Consider the following 19,173-nt stretch of genomic DNA (forward strand, 5'->3'; position numbering starts at 1 on the left):
GAAATTTTAGAGATTTGTCCATTTCTGGTTTAATTAGCGGTTAAAGCGCTTGGGGTACTGAACCCACCACCTTAACTGCATTACTCTCGCTCCAACTACAGAATTGTATTTAAATGTACGTTAGTTTATTAGCTTCTCTTAATGACCGTGAAGGTGTTGGTCTAGTAGAAAAATGCCCCTTTGACTGGGTTGTCTTTACGCAAGTCCACATAAATCACTGCACTGCTTCTGGTTAACCCAGCCAGTGCCAGTTTTCCCCCAAACCACAGCATTCGCTTGCTTTACTAGTTCAAAGCACCTTCTAACGCAAAAAAAATGAAGGCTGACTGTCGTGATGCATTACCCTCCCGCTGACATGTCCGCTGACAATCAGGCAGTGAGACGTCACATAGTCGATATCTTTTTTAATTCATATATTCTTTAAGAAATATACAAAGCTAGACACTGCTCCAAGTCCTTTCTGCTCAGACTGCACTCCAGCTAGAGCACCGTGTGGCAGTCCTTCTGATGACAGACTCCTCAGTGGAGGCACAGCAAGGTTTAGCATTAGCCTCGTCAAGTACTTACATCCGCTAAGTTGTCTGCAGAACGATAAGAAAATAGACGAAAAACCAACCAACCAACCAAACAAACAAAAAACAAAACAGTTAATAATGAAGGCAGTTAGTGCAAATGGTGAAACATCTAGCAACCACTTATCATCCCAGCTGGATGGTGTTGGTCACAATACAGGGCATCCCGCCTCCGGTGGCAGAGGATGGAGGGTCTAGGAGCACTCATTACTTCAGCAACCACTTAAAAATAAAGCCGCTTCAAATGGTTCTTTGAGCGATTGAGAAAGAAAGGTATAGAAGAACCAAAAGTGGTTCTTCTATGGCAATCTAGACCTTGTTTCCAGTCCTGGACTTTGTAATCCTTGGTAGGTGGGACACTACATGGCCCATCAACTACATTACCTGCTCCCTTAACTTCCAGCGATAACAACAAAAAAATAAATAAATCCAGGACTGGAAACTGGATTCAAGGTCCAGATTTGAAGACCTGGGTTCTAAGGCATCGCACAAGGAACCCACCAAAGCACCTTCATTTTTACGAGTGCATTTAAGGAATGAAAGCTTGTGCGTTCAGGTGGCCAATTGAGCTAGTAACACGTAAGCTACAACGGGTGTGCCAACGCTAGATGGCAAGAAAAATGAAGTAATGGTCACACACCAGAACAGCCTTGTGGCCATAGAGGAGACTTTTAGCAGGGTCAGAAAGCAGACAGCCAGGATGCCTTCTGATCCAATAACCAGCTTTGTTTATTTAAGAGCGAGACAGTCTGTCTACCCCTCCAGTATGAATGCACACTGAGGATTCCTTTGCGAAAGAGTCAGATTGTTGGTAAATCCTAAATGATTCTAGCTTGTGAGTGAAGCCAAAGTGACAGAACCTTCTAGTGAATCAACACATTCCGCAGGCCACCCGGAGTCCTGACCGACAATTCAGTTGCCCCTTTACAGTCAGGTCATTCAGCCTGCATCGTCGCCAGGTCCGAACATTCAGACCTTCCTCTCAGCCTCTTTTCTGTAGCTGGAAACTCTACCGCATGCCCTGTTAATCTGTCAGTGTTGAAGGCGTTTATGAAATATGAACGGTAACTGCTTTCATGATAGAGAAGTGTATGTACATCAAGGATATCTGAATGAATCTATGATCATTTCAGGGCTTTAGGTAGCAGAGACAGCATGACCCTTGTTAAGCTTTTTTTTTTTTTTGTCTTTTTTTTGTCTCCCCTGCCTGGGAGAAAGAGCCCAGTCCTGCTAGGAGGGGGACAGTCCAGCCTGTGGGTCCACAACATCTCAAGAGTTTTCAGACCAGGAGCAGAGAACAGGCAGCCAGCTGCTGGGTTCCTTCTGAAGGGGGAAAAACTGAGGTCACAGCTTCTCAAACCATGAAGGAATTCTGATTCTTTAGTTTCTCTAGTTCCTTGATCTGTTGTCTCAAGAAGAGTACCCTGTGGGGAGAAAGGCTAGATTAGAATAAACTGCAGCGCACAGAGCAAATAAACAAGCAGGCCCAGGGCACTGTTGCTCAACTGTTAACATCCATTTCAGTGCTTTAAAAGTATCTTTAAGAGCAAAAATGCAGGATAAATTCAATATCTAACACGATGCCAGAGTGCTAATGTATTACAGTATCGTTTATTCTGACTAACTGGCTGAGAACCATTTCGATATACACTTTTAAAAAAATAATAAAAAATCCTGCACAGGCTTTTCAGTGCATTTCACTTTGCTTATTACCCCTTTATGGTCTCAGACCCTAAAATAAATAAATAAATAAATCTAGACTAATGACCAAATCTAGTAACTAATGAATAATGATAATAAAATTGATTGAAATTATTGAGTTATAATAATAAAAATTAAAACATCTGATATTTTATGACCATCAATTTCTAAAATCTTAGATTAGGGCTGGCCAGTGTGACCAAAAATGCCATCACTGTATTGATGATTCTGCCACTTTCATGGTAGATCACAGTATTTTTATATGTAGGTTAACAGTGGCTTACTTTAATACTAATACACTTGTTTAACAAAACTGTATATAATAATATATAAATATTTGTGTACAAAAAACAGGACTAAATTATAAATAGATAGACCTGTTTTACTGCTTTCTTTTATATGAACCGAACTTCAGAAAGAAAACAAAAGGTGTTAAAAGCTCAGTTTTACCTCATTTTTTCCTGTAAAAGTCAAAGAACCCTTCATTCATTGTTTAAATGAGGACATTGTTTAAACGTGGCGGCCCTGAAGTCGACGTTTGTGGAACGTTACCTTTGCTCTCTGAGCGTAGCTTGTATCTCACACACTCGCACTAAGGAACGCAGTTTTTTCAGCTCTGTGCAAATCTCAGACATGTTGATGCTACCCATGTTGTGGACCTCCTCCCGCGATCTTGAAGCCTGAGTTGCACAGGACAAAGGACAGACATGAGCATTCCCTCATGACCTGATGACAAAATGTAGTAATATTAAAAAATAAAAAAACGAAAAAACAACAGGGCGTCACCTGCTTCTCTACGTGATCCGTAGGCCAGCTCTGAACATGTCTGATGAGGTTCTCATTGAAGTGCAATGCTAAAGAAGGAGTGAAGGTGGTTGGAGGGCACGTAGGGGCGCTGCCTACATTGGTCACGAGACAGCCGTTTGGCCCTGCAGATGGGGGTCCTTGACTACTGTAAGGGAAGCGATACAGATGTGATGAGTTCAGAAGTTTATTCAAAAGAGCTGAACTCACAGAATAAGACTTATTGTAATAACACACACAATCAGAAGATGGCGCCACAAAACTACAACAATCTCTGATAAACACATTCCAGTCAATGGAGGGGCCATCTCTGTTTACCTTGTGTTAGGACAGCAAATTCATTAATATAGAGAATAACCACAGTGAAAATGAGCATACAGTGAGTAGTATAGCATGCTCAGTTAGAAGGGGGAAGGGTGTCACTAATTGAAAGAAGGGGAGATTTCGCTTCAATAACAGAGTTAGAAACACAACACAAAAAGAAAGGAGTGCTGTAGAGCACCATGTAACTCATATCCACCACCTTCCAAAGAAGAGGACCTGCGTAGATGGTTGAAGGAGGTAAATTTGAAACACCCACCCAAACGTCCAGACGTCTGCTTTTATCATTTTGTGGAGGAAAACCAACAGCAGAACATCCTTACCTAGAGAAATGGCTCAGCTATTGCAGCTCCGGTATGGACATTTGCGTGGATGTAGAACTGGGCATTGACAATTTTTATTTTATCGTATTGCGATAAGCTTTTTTTTTTTTAAGACTGTTAGTGCTTAATAAACACTGATCAGCTGCAGGTTTCATTACCAACAGTGTAATTGGACTGGTTTAATTAGATGAAGAGCAGCAGATGTTGAGTAGAAATTACAGTATTCAGTACAGGAGAGGATCTGAATAGTAGTTTAAAAGAATCTGTAGCTACTGATGTGTTAAGTCTGTGATTACATGTATCGTGATAAATATCGTGTAACGTCTTTAAATATCTTGATATAGTATTTTTACCGTATCACCGTAGGTGTATGTTTTAAATTAAGCATCTTCAACCACAGATGCAGGTCCTCATCTTCTTTGGATATTTTTTGTGTTGTGTGGGAAAGCTAGCGTTAGTTAGCTATGCTCTAAAATCAACCCTGATCCTGGAGGCACCTTACCCTGCACATTTTAGTGCTTTTCCTGCTCCCAACGCACCTGGTTAAGCTAATCAGCTCATTAGCAAGCCTTTTCAGAGTCATGTGTTAAAGCAGGGAGTCCACTAAAATGTGCAGGGCAGTGTGCCTCCAGGACCAGGGTTGACCAACACTGCTCGAAATTGAATGTAATTTGAATACTGGGTTAGCATAGCTAGCCACTTCATGACTGCATTCACTTTTCACTGGACGACCGTAAACCATCAGAAACTAAACAACCTCAAACTCAAATGCGGAAGAAGCCAGCTCTTGAGAGTGGCCGTGGTGGAATAGGGTGGATAGTCTATATGTAAAATTACAAGTAAATTAATAAATAGATTCAGCCAAAGGTCAGGAATCAATAAAATGAGAAGCCTGTCTAAAGGTCTTCCTAATATATTAAGCCAACATGAAGCATTACTTTTGCCTTTGAAGCCGTGGGTCTTCAAGTTCAGCCACTTTGTCCAAGTTGCCAGAGGAGTGCTGGAGAGCGGACCCTGATTTCATCACTGACTCGCCAACCTGAAAGAAGAAAGACCCTTTGTTTCAGTCTTAAAACAGACACTCAATCCGGCATGTTGATGTTCTGTAACAGCTGACAGCAACAAGATACTCGCAGACATAAGAAAGCAGAATAAGATCGTTTAAAAACGAGGTCGGGGGTCCCAGCCGGAATAAAGGACATTTACTTATAAAAGCAGGAGTGAGCAGTTTTGGATTTGTGCCGGGTGTTTTACTTTTGGCTGAGCGGGCAGCGATCCAGAGTTATGGAGGGGCTTCAGGGTGACTGCGTTGGTCTGAGGCGTGCTGACCCTGGGCGACACGTAAGATCTTGGCGAAGTGGCATCTGGCGTTTCAGACATAGGAGACTGGCCAGACTGCTGAGCTGTGGGAAATAGAAATGAACAACAGAACAATTAAAAATACTGAATAATGAAATTAGATATGAAAAGGACTAACGAACACTTGGATATACATTAGTAGTAAAAATAAACACTTCACTTTGGGGTGTGACTTAAGCCAGGGGACTCATATCAGGGGGGACTCATATCATTTACATTTATGGCATTTAGCTGACACTCTTATCCAGAGCGACTTACAAGGTTACTCGTATTACAGAGGTGAGCCAATGTAGTGTTAGGAGTCTTGCCCAAGGACTCTTACTGGTGTAGCGCAGCATAGTCACCCAGACTGGGAATCGAATCCTCCATCTCCCACATGGTGCATTATCTCATTGGCAGATAGTGGTGTTATCTGTTGCTCCACACCAACCTCATACCAGGGGGGACTCATACCAGGGGGCTCATTTTTGTACTTTGACATCCTACACCCTCCCCCCTTCTTGAGATCACCTTACAGCTTGTGTGGCTTTATTGTTTGTCTGTTTAAAACAAACAAACAAAAACATAATTCTTTTTCTAACCTCTCTTAATTCCTTAAAATTAAACATGGCGTTTTTCTTATTGTGCCTTTTAAAGAGATTTAAATGACAAACAGACTGTGATCTGACTGGCTACCCTGTATGTAATCACTCCACACTAAATCAGTCCTTAAACTGCAGTATGATGGGTGGGGCTAACTCGGGCCAGCTGAATAGGCTGAGATATGCAAATACATTGGTTTTTGTGAAATCTGAGAAACTCTGCTGTCTTTGCAGCCTAGGAATGAACAGGAGGTTTTAAAACGTACCTACATAACGGAGAAAGTCTGTTCCATAAGAGCGGACCTTAAACAATTTAGAAAAGCTCCTCATGTGCCAGTTCAGGTGTGTTGAGTACGGCAATTTAAAAAACAGAGCCTAGATATATAAGCAAGGAGATCTAGGGCTGCTACATACAGGCAAAATACTTTATAACAACAATTATACTGTTCAAATTTGTCAGTGGGAATACGTAATGCAGTTAATAGGTTAGGGACAGATGGATGTGTGTTTATAAACCTATCAAAACATGATATCTGCAGCACTATGGATTACAACGCAGCACTTCTGCAGGTCTTTTCGGGCCGTCATTTTCGTAACACAACATATGAAAGCGTCCGGAGTGACTTAAACCGTGGGCATACCTTGTGTGGACAACTGAGCAGCTTGGGAAAGCAGAGTAGTGATGTTGAAAGCAGACGGTCCAGCAGTGAGAATTTTATGAAGCATAGACTGTAAGGAAGCTTGGGTGACGGCGGCTGTAAGGACTTGGAGAGGGGAAACACACAAGGAGAGAAAGAGAGAGAGAGAGAGAGAGAGAGAGAGAGAGAGAGACACACAAACACAGAGTCAAAGCAGGATTACACACTGAAAGCCTTTATACAGAGACACCACAGGGTTCTACACTACAAACGGATTAAGCTGAGACTCCAGTGGAGAACTGGAGCAGGGTCGGGCGATATGACAATCGGATATCACAAATTATGTGACACACTTTGCTAAGAATTCGTGGCTATTCTGGGTACTGCTCAAATACATATTTAATTAAAACAAGGATTAAGTGAGGCTCTTAACTGGTGTAGCTGTCTGATGGGTTGCCCTACTGTCTGGATGCTGTGAGGTCTTTTTTTTGTGATGCTAAAAGTCCAAAAGATCATAATCGTTTGTGCTTGACTAGATGTAGTTATGCACAGAAAACTTTAACATTTAAAATTAATTGTACTTTTATTTTATTTGTTTTTTTTTATGGGGTAATATTGCTTGGCTGATGCATTTGCTCTATTCCATCCCATTTAGCACATATATTCAGCACCAAAATATAATATACACTGTCCATCCCCAAAGCTAAATCTTCACAGTTCAACAGAAGTGGCCTGAATGCACTTAAAATCATCCCCAATCTAACCTTACCTAAGCCTAATCTACAGAAACAGACTTGAGATACAGAGGCAGCATGTTGTTAGCAGAGCTTAAGATAATACCTGAAAAATGGTTTATTCAATAAAAAGAAAATAAATAAATAAAAGCTACAATGCATTTCAGTGAAGACCCTGAGAAGGCAGGAGAAAATGCATATTAAAATAAAATAAAAATATTAACAAATATTAAAATATAAAAAACATATAGAAAAGTTATTTAAAAAAAGGTTGATTTTAATTTATTGCAGTTGTTGCCATCTACTGGTAAAAAGCTAAATTTCACTTAAAATAAAGGCAACCTTCCAACTGCAAATACACACATGCCCTTTAGAGTTCACACGCTCATAAATAAAGGTGCTTCGGGTGGTTTAATTGAGAGATGCCATAGAAGAACCAATTTTGGTTCCGTAAAGAACCATTACATCTAAGTTTTATATGACTGCTGGAGGCTATATAATCTTAAAGCAATATCAATTGAATTTCAATTGAATTTTACCTTAATTACGATTAAGGAGCTATTATATAAGTGGCTCCAGCTGCTTAGATTTCTCCTCGTGTTGCTTCCGCGTCTCAGATTGGACAAAAGAAGTCACGTGACTACACACACACACACACACACACACACACACACACACACGGCAATGTGTTTTTAAGAGGTAGACAAACACAGTGTCAGGAAAAATGAACAGAACTTCCACCCCACACCGAAAAAATAACCAAAAGGGGCAAGATTACACCAATTTTGAGGTTCTGAATGTTTGTTTGGATAATTTTTTTTTATCATCAAGTGCTCAGCCCTAACTCTCTCTACTGACATTAGTAATTCTTCTATAGCTTCGCTCACAGAGCCCCCTTAAGCACCCTTATTTTTAAGAGTGTAAAGAAAATCAAGTGTGCCTGACCAGAGCTAAAGCATAGCCCTATAGAAGCGATATAGACATGCAGTGCAGCGTGTAGGTTTCACAAGCAGGGCTGCACAGTAAGGCAAAGGAAACGCAGTGCTAGGGACTACAGTCAGGATGTCACCATCAATTATACTAGAAATGTTTAGAAAAACATGCACATAAGTGAGCCCATTGTGAAAGAATTTAATTATGCATAATTATCATGCAATGTATCAACGTATTGTCTAATACTGCAGTAACCCAGACAGCACATTTGAATTAATACTGTTTTTTAACCTAATAGGAACCCCATTTAAATCACATGATGGTGACAGCCCTGGACAACAGCAGACTTTTACTAGGAAAGTGAGAAAAATCCAACAACACGAACCGAAACGGTGCAGAGACTACGCTAATGAGCGCTCACCCTCGTTGATTTTGGCCATGTCCACGTTGGAATTGTTAATCTGCAGGGTAGCCTGTAAAGCAGGGAGCAGCTGTCTAAGAAGGGCTGGGTCTTGCAGGAGAGCGGAGGTGTGGGACTGGAGAGCTGGGGACACTGTGGCAGAGGTGGATGAACTGGAAGCCACCGAGGCATGCAGGCCTCCAGAAGCGCAGGAGGATGCCTGGGAGAAGCTAGAATGCGATGAGGGCTTGTCAGACGCAGTGGACTCTAAAGATGGAGAGGGGAAATGTGATCTTTAAATAATCAATAATGTAACAATTCTATAAATACATTGACCAACAATGACATTACCCCACCACCTTGTTTCTACACACACTGTGTATTAGATCAGCTCTATGCATCATATAGGAGCAGTGTGTAGTTCTATAACTCCAGACTGTATCCATCTGGTCCTCTGCATACTCTATAAGCCTCTTCCACCCTGTTCTTCAATGGTCATGACCACCACAAAGCAACCAGTGTTTGGCTGGTGGGCCAGCATTCTCAGCTCTGCAGTGACACTGACTGACATGGTGGTGGTGGGGAGTGTGTTAGTAGTGTGTGTTGCGCTGGTGGTACGAGCGGATCAGACACAGCATTGCTGCTGGAGTGCTTAAACACTATGTCTGTCCACTCACTGTCCACCCTCTATTAGACACTCCTACCTAGCTTGTCCAGCCTGTAGATGAAGCTAAAGTCCGAGACAGAGGCTCTGAACCTGTTGTTGCACTGTTTGAGTTGGGCATTCTCTAGTCCTTCATCAGTGCTCACAGGGCACTGCTGACTGGACATTTCTGGTTGGTGGACTATTCTCAATCCAGCAGTTTAAAAACTCCAGCAGCACTGCTGCGCCTGAGACACTCGTACCAGCAGCAACTGGTACCAACACCACCACCAACCATGTCAGTCAGTGTCACTGCAGTGCTGAGAATGCTGACCTGCTAACAAAATACTACCTACCTGCTCTGTGGTGGTCAGTCCTGTGGGGTACTGAGCATTGAAGAACAGGGTGAAAGGAGGCTTTTAGAGAAGTATGCAGAGAAATAGATTGATACAGTCTGGAATTACAGAACTACAACCTTACTGTTTAACATGAAATGAACATAGTAGACATTAAATTGAGATTGGTTAAAGGGGTAAAATTGCATATTGCAGCATTCTGTATCAATAGGGAATATTAAATATCCTCTTGTGGGGATTTCTTCTCCTCCAACACTGCTCAAGAGACCACACGAGGTCATACACACTCTTGTACTTACTCATACCAGTGATGGCACTGGCAGTGGCCGCCTGCATGGCCTCTTGTCTATAGTCTCTGTCTTTGGGAAAACTGTTGACCAAAACAGCCTTAGACGCTTCCTTCTGTCGCTGCTCCCTACACACACACAAAAAAAGGGTCCAGATAAGCCAAAGGTTGAGCTTTGCTGTGATGAATTCTTGCAGCACATCTAACGCACACAAACCTCACCTCTCCAGCCACTCCTTGGGCTTCTCCCACTGAGACACCTCCGTTCTGCAGTTGTAGTAGTACTTCTTCCCTGAAGAGCTGATGTGCTCAGACCAGTCATCAGCTGGCTCACGAGGCTGGATAGGGGAGAAGTATGAAGCATGCAAATCAAGAGCACAGAGAAGGCAAGTAGTCAAGTGAAAATCAAGCAAGTACAATCTCACGTGCATCAAATTCAGTTACAAAGTGCAGTGGGAAAGCATGAAGAAACTAAAAACTAACGAAACAACCTGTGCAACATGCAAATGTTTGCAGGAAGACATAAACGTGTGAAAAAAAAAAAAAAAAAAAAAAAAAAGTGTAAACAGAAACCAAAAACTGATGAGCAGTAAAAACAAGTTCAGAAACCAAACCCCGGTAGCGAAACAAAAGAAACAAGCTCTCACGGATTCATATCTTAAAGAAAACTGTAACGCTTCTAACATGAATATTCTGAGAGTCTAAACTACAGGGGTAACCACTGGGGTTTATTTAGTTCAGAGTTTAACTGTTTTCAGAGTTTCCTGTTTCCTGTACAAATACATCCTTTTACACCCATTATAAAAACTGCCCATCATTTGGGTAAAGGTGCACGTATTTGTCACTGTACAGTGAAATGTGTCCTCCGCATTTAACCCATCTGGTAGTGAACACACACTCACTCACACACACACACACACACACACACACACACACACACACACACACACACACACACACACACACACACACGTGTTAGGGGCAGTGAGTACACACACACCCAGAGCGGTGGGCAGCCAACTCCAGCGCCCGGGGAGCAGAGAGGGTAAAGGGCCTTGCTCAAGGGCCCAACAGTGGCAGCTTGCCGAGCCCGGGAATCGAACCCACAACCCTGTTATCAATATCCCGGCGCTCTAACCGCTGAGCCACCACTGCCCCACTCTACAGTGGCTCTCAGTGCTTGGCCCCCGATGATTGCCACTTCCATTGGAGTCTATAGTAATCAACATTAATTTCAGACAAAACTACTAAAAACACTTGCTGAGCATCTTGGTTCATCAGGACGATCATTTACACAAATTAACACACATTCAGTCACTTCTTAAATCTTTTAAAGAAAAATGTGAATCTAAAAAAAATGAAACCAGGTCCAGCATTTAGGAAAAGTGTCTGGATTCGGAAAAATTATAAATGTAAATGTAAAATGTTTAGAAAATGTAGAATTTGATGGTGTGCCATAATAATAGGAAGTCATTCACTCAACAACTGCATACCCACAAAATTGTTCCATTTATTTTCTGCAATATACAAATTAGAAATGTACAGGAATTTTCAACAGATGTCAATGATCCAACATAGTATGATATTTAAAAAAAGGCCTATGGTAGATGTGTCCTAGAACACTGCCATCAAAAAGTGCTTGGCCCCCAAAAATTGCCACTTGGATGTTGAACTATCATAGCGGTTACGACAATCCACAGAAAATGAATGCAATACACAACAATTTCAAACAATTTCAAAAATAACATTTTCAGACTGTCCTGGTTACTAAACCATCACAGTTTTAGAAGAATGAAATGAAAAACATGGCTTTTGTTTCACATATTAGTGAGAATATCTTGGTTCTGAACAGCCTACAGAGTATTTTTGTGTTAGCCATGAAAAGGAATTCTCAAAATCCTCAGCTGGAAGCAGAGCCTTAGCACTCCTTCCCAAATGTAAAAATGCATAAAATCAAAAACAGTCAAGTAAATGGAAAATGTAGTATTTAAATTCCACCCAAAGGTGATGAATTTGTAGATATGAGCATGGTCACAAGATGCTGAAGCTTCCCATTTAACCGCTAGATAGTAACACAGACTCTCATGCATGGCTGCAGAAACTTATTCAGAGAGCTGAATGTCACCAGTCTGGCACCTTCTCATAAACTCAAACAATTGTAGAATTTATAATGTGTCTTATGGAGAGGAAGAGGCTTTTAACACCACTAACAGGATACCCCTCTCGAGAGTCCATCACTCAGCTCAGTGCAGTGAGTATCAGCAGAGTGAACAAACACTGCTAGGGGACTAAACTATCTTTTTCTGTTCCAATACAGATACATGAACTTTAAGTATCAGCCGATACCATTATTGATTTAATAAATAATATACCTGACGTATACCTGATGTAATCATCACTTGCTAAAACAAACTACAGCAAATGAACACAGATAGAAAAGATCCCAATTTCTGATTACTGGTCACTACCATGAATAATTGTGCTGGACCTCGGCACAGTGTCGTCTGGGCTTAGGACTTTAATTCTGAAGAGGAGTTAGCAGCTCCTCCCTTCTGGGTTCTCCTTATATGGAGGACAAGCTGGATTACTTGTTGATCGTTGGTGGCCGGTCAAAGGCACCATGCTGGTTAGGTATGGGTCTTTATGTCTGTAGGTTACTGTGAAGCCTAGAATACCAGCAGTGCCAGAATCAGATCCAATAAAAGGATCGGTCCTCTGAATCAGACTAATTACCCAATACCCGATCTAGCTAATTTTGTTAGTATTTGGACCGATATGCCTGCATCCCTGCTCCTAACCGCACAAGTGTGTTTGTCCATCTCTAGTTTAAACAAGAACATATGAAACTAGACTCTAATGCTCTAATTATCTAATGATAATTAGTTTGTTTCAGGCCAGTGCAGAGCAGACTGTGAAGTTCACCGTCCCAAGACTTTAGTTTCATGGTAATTTGAACACTTAGAAACACACCATGCATATTACCCATCACTACTCGGTTATAAAATAACAAAAGTCATGAAAGAAGGTAAAAGGATGCTCACCATTTCAGAACATTTGTTAGGAAGGGAGTGAGAATTGGCACTGTGATAGGCATGATTGAGGGAGTTCTCTTGTGGAGAAGAGCTGGTGCCTAAAAAACAAAAATGCAAAATTCAAATACAACCCCAGACCTCAGCTTCTGCACGCAGAAAGCACACCAGTCGAACATCTAATATATAATAAATTTTAATAGGAATGTTTTACATGCTGCACCACTGTTTTACAGGCTGGTACAGAGAAGAGTGCAGCAGTTCAAACCGTGGAAACAGTGGCCTCATGATGGGTGAGTCTCTTTTTCCTATGACCTACTGATTTGGACAAATGCGATACAACACCAAATTGCTGACGTTTCTGACTTTTTCCACTGTTTTCGCAGTATTTTCCACTGACCAAAGAACATGAGACTGTCAGAGCATGTTTCTTTAAAGTGGACATCATTTATTCAGGCAGCTTTCTGAGCTGTGCTCATTTGTTTTGAAAATATTGAATCCAATTTCTCATCATCATCTCTCACCAATCAGTAATATCCTAATAATCAACTCAAAATATTTGTGCTGAAAAGAGAAAGAGGAAGAGCTTTTAGTATACAACAAAAACCCTGAATCTCTACTTTTGACAACTTTTAGACAGTGGTTCTTTACATTTTATGTATTTTTGTGATGAATGGACCGATAGAAATCCTTTTTTTTCTTTATTGATTTGCGAGGTTTTTTTCCGTCATCTGTAAAACTGCCATTTTAAAGATGGACAATGTTTGGACAAGGTTCTGTAAAGCTACTGTTCAACCCTTCAAAATTGCTTCCCGTCCTCCCACAGAAAGACTGAGGTTTCAGGGAAGCACTACAAATAGGCATGCACAGAAAGTTTAGCTTAAAGAATCACAGAACCTAGAACTTAGCGGTATGATGTTTTATTTGGTATACTGTTTAAATTCGTTCCCAAACCAACCCCCTGAACTCACTGCTCTCTTTAGGCCGCTGTACGTGGAGCGCTCTTGCATGGCTGTGTCCAGTTCCATCACTTTGCTTGCTGTCTGGACTGTCCGATCGGCGCAGCATTTTAGCTGGAGGAGTTTGGTCTGACGAGTTGTGGACCTTTTCATGACGGTGGTCATTTGTTGAGTGACTCTTAGACTGGTATTTGAAGGTCTGCAAAGGAAATAAGAAATAAGAGCCCGGAGCATGTTATGAGTGATTTGTGATTAAAACAGAGGCTTAAACACACATTTGAACAACTGTTAAAGGGGAATTTCATTGCCTTTTCAAAACATCTGCACAATTCTGCAAAATAATACTTAAAGAAAGTCATTAAGAGTAAGGTTTGGTCTGGAATGGTGGCTTGTACAGAAACATCCCAACTTGGATGACTTACTTTAAGTGATAAAACCCTTAAGTATGATTTCTGGATTCATCACAATATAACATATAACCTCTCAGGCACCAGACAACATTCTCCAGCAAAGTTTTAGAGTCATTAATGCTTCAAGCCTCAGCAGGGTTCTCAATAAGGGCACATTTTACCCACCCAGAATGACCGTTTCAACCATATTCATTTATTGGAATGAATCTATATTAAAAAAGAATGACTACAATTAGCAAGACCTCAGGCTCTCAAAAACTGAGCATCCAACAGAGATGCAGTGGAAGTTCTTAGTACTTCCAGAACAGGAGCTGAAGTTTGGAGCTCGTTTGTCTTTAATGCTGCCTCCAAGTCCTCCTCAGAAGTTCCTAGTTACGACTTTGGAGCCGGCGAGTATGATGTGATTTTTGTTGAGTGCTTTTGGGCAGAAATAAACACCCCTGGAAAAAAGTGCTTTTCTTGTTTACTTGTTTTCTGTTGCCAAAAGAGAGCAAGTTTATTTAGCATTACTGCAACTAAACAGAAAGCAGAGTATGAGCATTAGGTGAGCCATGTTTTCATCCAGTAAAAAGAATCGGTGGCATGAGAGTAAGCTGTTAATGACTTTAGACAGTGTAAAATATTCAAATACAACTAATGTTACAATAAATAAAGAAAATACAACCAACTTAATTGAAAATAATCAACAATTCAATGACATCCCCCAACTTTGAAAGTTAGGGCACATCGAAAAATCCATTTTTTACTAGTAAATACAACTATGGTAGAATTCATGTGTGCTCTTCTCATTCATACAGTCATTTTCAACATGACTTAAGGCAGTAAAACACTGAAGTTCATCTACGGATGCTGTGAGCTCCAGCAGAGCAGTTCATGAGCCGTCACCAAAAAAAAAACAGAATTACTGAAACCCAAATACAGATGGCTTGGGAACAGCGTGTGAACGACTGCAAGGGGGGGAAAAAAAAGACCCCCTTCCCCAGGACACAGTCAGATATAAGCAACAACACTGCTTTCCATGTGGAAGACTAGGGTTTGATTTCCTGGATGGGCAAGCCCACCACTCTACAGCAAAGAAAGTCCTTAGACAAGACTCCCAATCCTACACTCGCCTACCAGTGAAACATGATTTCACGATGAAGACGGTCAACCATTTATAGCTGCATTAATGTAAATGCAAACACCAACAGTAAAATGAACTAATCAATACCCAGCTCTGGAGAGCTTGCACCACTTATTAGGCCTGACATCAGTCTTAGTGAATGAAAGAGACGTACAGATTGTGTAAAATTTACCCAGCTGTGTTTACTTGGCCAACTATTCTGGAGTATTCACTTAATGAACATCTGTTGGCTGATACGGTCCTACGTTAATATTAACATACACATATTTCAGTGTTTAACGGTCTACACTATCTGCACTGTCCCGCAAGAGTGTCATCACTAGTAAACAAGACTCTGCGGTACTATGTTTCACAAAAACAAACACCTGCATGAACCGCTACATGTCAGTCAGTGAGTCAGTCTGAGGTATTATCATCTCCCCAGCTGTGTTCACCTGACAGCCAGCTGTGGTGAACTATCCTGCAGTCGTCACTTAATGGACAGAAAAATGCATTTCCACCAATGTTGTAGTTAAACATGGACATACTGGGTGAAGCAGATTCAGTTCCTTACAGTCTCCGTCTACAACCCCAGCCAGCTGCATTTAGACGATAGATGGACGTCTGGTGGCCAACATGGTTCCAAAAATACACTTCACTTGACAGCTAGCTGTGACCAACTATCCTGCAGTCTTCACTTACTGGGTAAAAAAAAAAGTGTTTTTCCACCAATGCTGTAGTTAAACATGTGAAACTGGGTGAAGCAGATTCAGTTCCTCACAGTTTCTGCTCCTCCAGGCCTGCAGTCTCTAGCCAAACACTGGCCAGCTGCATGCAGATGTTAGATGAATATGTATAGGCTGATCTGGTCCTACAATAATACCTACAGACACATAATTCAGTATTTAAACAGTCTAGACTAGCTTCATCAAATCAGCATTATCTAGCAAGACTTTGTGGTACCATTCATCACAAAAGCATGACCACAAGAAAGCATGGACCGCTGCATGTCAGTCAGTCTGGGGTAATATCATCTGCCCAGCTGTGGTGAACTGTCCTGCAGTCGTCACTTAATGGACAGAAACGTGCATTTCCACCAATGCTGTAGTTAAACACGGACAAATGGGTGAAGCTCACAATTTCTGCTCCTCCAGGCCTGCAGTCTCTAGCCAAACACTGGCCAGCTGCATGCAGATGTTGGATGAACATCTGTTGGCTGATCTGGTCCTACAATAATACCTACAGACACATAATTCAGTGTTTAAACAGTCTAGACTAGCTTAATTAAATCTGCATTGGCTATCTTGAGTCATCACTAGTAAACAAGACTCTCTGGTCCCATTCATCACAAAAACAAACGCATGCCTGGATCTCTGCAGCCAGGGGTAATACCATCTCCCCAGCTGTGTTCACCTGACAGCCAGCTGTGGTGGACTGTCCTGCAGTCTTCACTTAATGCACAGAAACTAGTTAACTACCTAAACATGTGAAACTGGGTGAGGCAGATTCAGTTCCTCACAGTTTCTGCTCCTCCAGGCCTGTTTAGACCTCAGATGGGGGTCTGGTGTCCAACACGACTCTACAAAAACACCCCTGCATGCCTACATGTCGGTGTTTATCCCAATATTGTGGGTTAAGGTTCTAGATCAGCTCCATTAAGCTAGCTAATCTAGCTAATCCAGCTACGCTGCCCAGCAATACACACAGGCCTGAATCCCGCTAGCTGGCTAATAGCTAACTAGCCTAGCCGGCCACAGTTACCGGCTCATAGCTCCAATTAAAGCCCTGATTATCAGCAGCTAATTCCGCTCGGAGTTGGGCTATTCGTACCTGGTAAGGCTGGTAGTCTCTTCGGTCGTTGCACCTGCGAAAAGACAGAGAGAGAGAAGGTGAGGAAGACGGTGATGGTGAGCTAGCTAGCCAGCGAGCTAATGCTAAGCTAATGCTAAGCTAAGCTAACGCTAGCGTTTAGCGGGTCTGCGGGTGAAACATCAGCCAAACGTTATTTTACTTTCATCAGTAACTTCATCTTAAACGTGTAAGAAGGGGGTCTTAGACAGGGGCTCTGGTTGTTCTGTACCCATCAGCGAGTCTCGGTTGTTTCCGCGCGTACATCACCATTAACGCTTCTGCTGCGGATGTGGACGCTCGCCCGACACGGAGGAGGGAAAATAATAGCTAATTAAATATAAATAAATCTGTAATATGAAAATGAAGAGGTGCACTGCGCCTTCAGCCTGTTTATCCGCAGCCCCGGGGAATGAACTGAAGTTGTGCGGAGTTGCGGTGCTGTTTTTGCGGCTTGTGCTTCGCTATTCTGGTGCAGAAAGCCGCCGGTCCCCCTACAGGGCGTTCGAGTGGCGCCCCCTAAAACACCAGTGCAGCCGCTGCCGCACCAATACCATTCACACATCATCATAATAACAATAATCATCATAATAATAATAATAATAATAATAATAATCATCATCATAATAATAATAATAATCATCATAATAATCATCATAATAATAATAATCATCATCATAATAATAATAATCATAATAATCATCATCATCATCATCATAATAATCATCATCATCATCATCATCATCATCATCATAATAATAATAATCATCATCATAATAATAATAATCATAATAATCATCATCATCATCATCATAATAATCATAATAATCATCATCATCATCATAATAATAATCATAATAATAATAATCATAATAATAATAATAATAATAATAATAATCATCATAATAATAATAATAATAATCATATTAATTTACATTATATTGATCTAACCTTTAATTGACTTTGATCTATTCTTATCAGAAATGTAAAACATGTTATTAATAACTAAAAAGCTAGAGCTTTAATAATATTTAATAAAAAAATTATTTAATATATGATTAAAATAATACAGACGAGAAAACAAGATCATATTAGAGCAGCTTTAGCTTCATTCTGTTTGTTGCTTCCCATAGAATCGATTCTAAAATATTTAATATAATATATAATAATAATAATAATAATAATAATTATTATTATTATTATTATTATAATTATTATATGAAAATGGGCAAAAAGTAGCACTGTATGTTATATATATTTAGAAATACATTTTACGTGTACTTTTACTTTCTAATTTAACATAATTGCCATATATAAAACTGTATAATGACAAAAGTTTATATTTTATATAAAAATACTTATTTTACTTATGAATCATGCAGTTGGCATGTTAAATGCATATTTGTTCAAACATAAAAATAAACAAATAAGTAAAAAGGCAATATATTTTGAAATACACTTTTGTGTGTGTATGTGTATTTGAATTATATATATATATATATATATATATATATATATATATATATATATATATATATATATATATTTATTTATTTGATATATATTTAATTTTACTGTGCTAATAATCTCAAGACCTCAAGATCACAAGATAGCAAGGGTTTTCTTGTAATATTTCAGGATAAAAAATATTTTTCTTGTGGTAATATTTTTTATATTACTGGGCTCTAACACATCCAGCCGCTTCACTGAGGTTTATCGATGTTATCAGAAATGTAAAACATGTTATTAATAACTAAAAAGCTAGAGCTTTAATAATATTTAATAAAAAATATTTAATATATGATTCAAATAATACAGACTAGAAAATAAGATCATATTAGAGCAGCTTTAGCTTCATTCTGTTTGTTGCTTCCCATAGAATCGATTCTAAAATATTTAATATAATAATAATAATTATTATTATTATTATTATTATTATTATATACAACTATATTTTTGCGATGCATGAAAATGGGCAAAAAGTAGCACTGTATGTTAAATATATTTAGAAATACATTTTACGTGTACTTTTTAACTTTCTAATTTAACATAATTGCCATATATAAAATTGTATAATGACAAAAGTTTATATTTTATATAAAAATATTTATTTTACTTTTGAATCATGCAGTTGGCATGTTAAATGCATATTTGTTCAAACCTAAAAATAAATA

General features: G+C 39.9%; 1 protein-coding gene across 2 annotated transcripts; it reads right to left on the reverse strand.

Annotated features, from left to right (window-relative positions):
- Positions 1–389: 389 nt before the first annotated feature.
- wacb (WW domain containing adaptor with coiled-coil b) lies at positions 390–17,503 on the reverse strand. 2 transcript variants are annotated; one of them, XM_072668761.1, is made up of 13 exons: positions 17,232–17,503; positions 16,982–17,015; positions 13,652–13,838; positions 12,693–12,781; positions 9,874–9,989; positions 9,665–9,780; positions 8,388–8,633; positions 6,303–6,425; positions 4,976–5,124; positions 4,660–4,760; positions 3,060–3,225; positions 2,826–2,953; positions 390–1,996 (listed from the first exon to the last, which is right to left on the reverse strand). In XM_072668761.1, exons 1-13 carry the CDS (start codon positions 17,270–17,272, stop codon positions 1,927–1,929), a joined length of 1,566 nt encoding a protein of 521 aa, XP_072524862.1. In that variant the 5' UTR covers positions 17,273–17,503; the 3' UTR covers positions 390–1,926. The 2 variants fall into 2 exon arrangements, with proteins under 2 accessions (XP_072524862.1, XP_072524863.1); XM_072668762.1 differs by lacking the exon at positions 6,303–6,425.
- Between the last annotated feature and the right edge of the window lie 1,670 nt (positions 17,504–19,173).

Source organism: Salminus brasiliensis, chromosome 23, assembly GCF_030463535.1.
Source record: "Salminus brasiliensis chromosome 23, fSalBra1.hap2, whole genome shotgun sequence".
Classification (NCBI taxonomy): Eukaryota; Metazoa; Chordata; class Actinopteri; order Characiformes; family Bryconidae; genus Salminus; species Salminus brasiliensis.

Coding starts and splice junctions, on each gene's coding strand:
- wacb (XM_072668761.1), bottom strand. CDS start 17,272: ATGGTGATGTACGCGCGGAAACAACCGAGACTCGCTGATGG. Junction 9,781..9,873: donor CCCAAGGAGTGGCTGGAGAG/GTGAGGTTTGTG, acceptor GTGTGTGTGTAG/GGAGCAGCGACAGAAGGAAG. Junction 6,426..8,387: donor CATGGCCAAAATCAACGAGG/GTGAGCGCTCAT, acceptor CCCCTCTCCAAG/TCCTTACAGCCGCCGTCACC.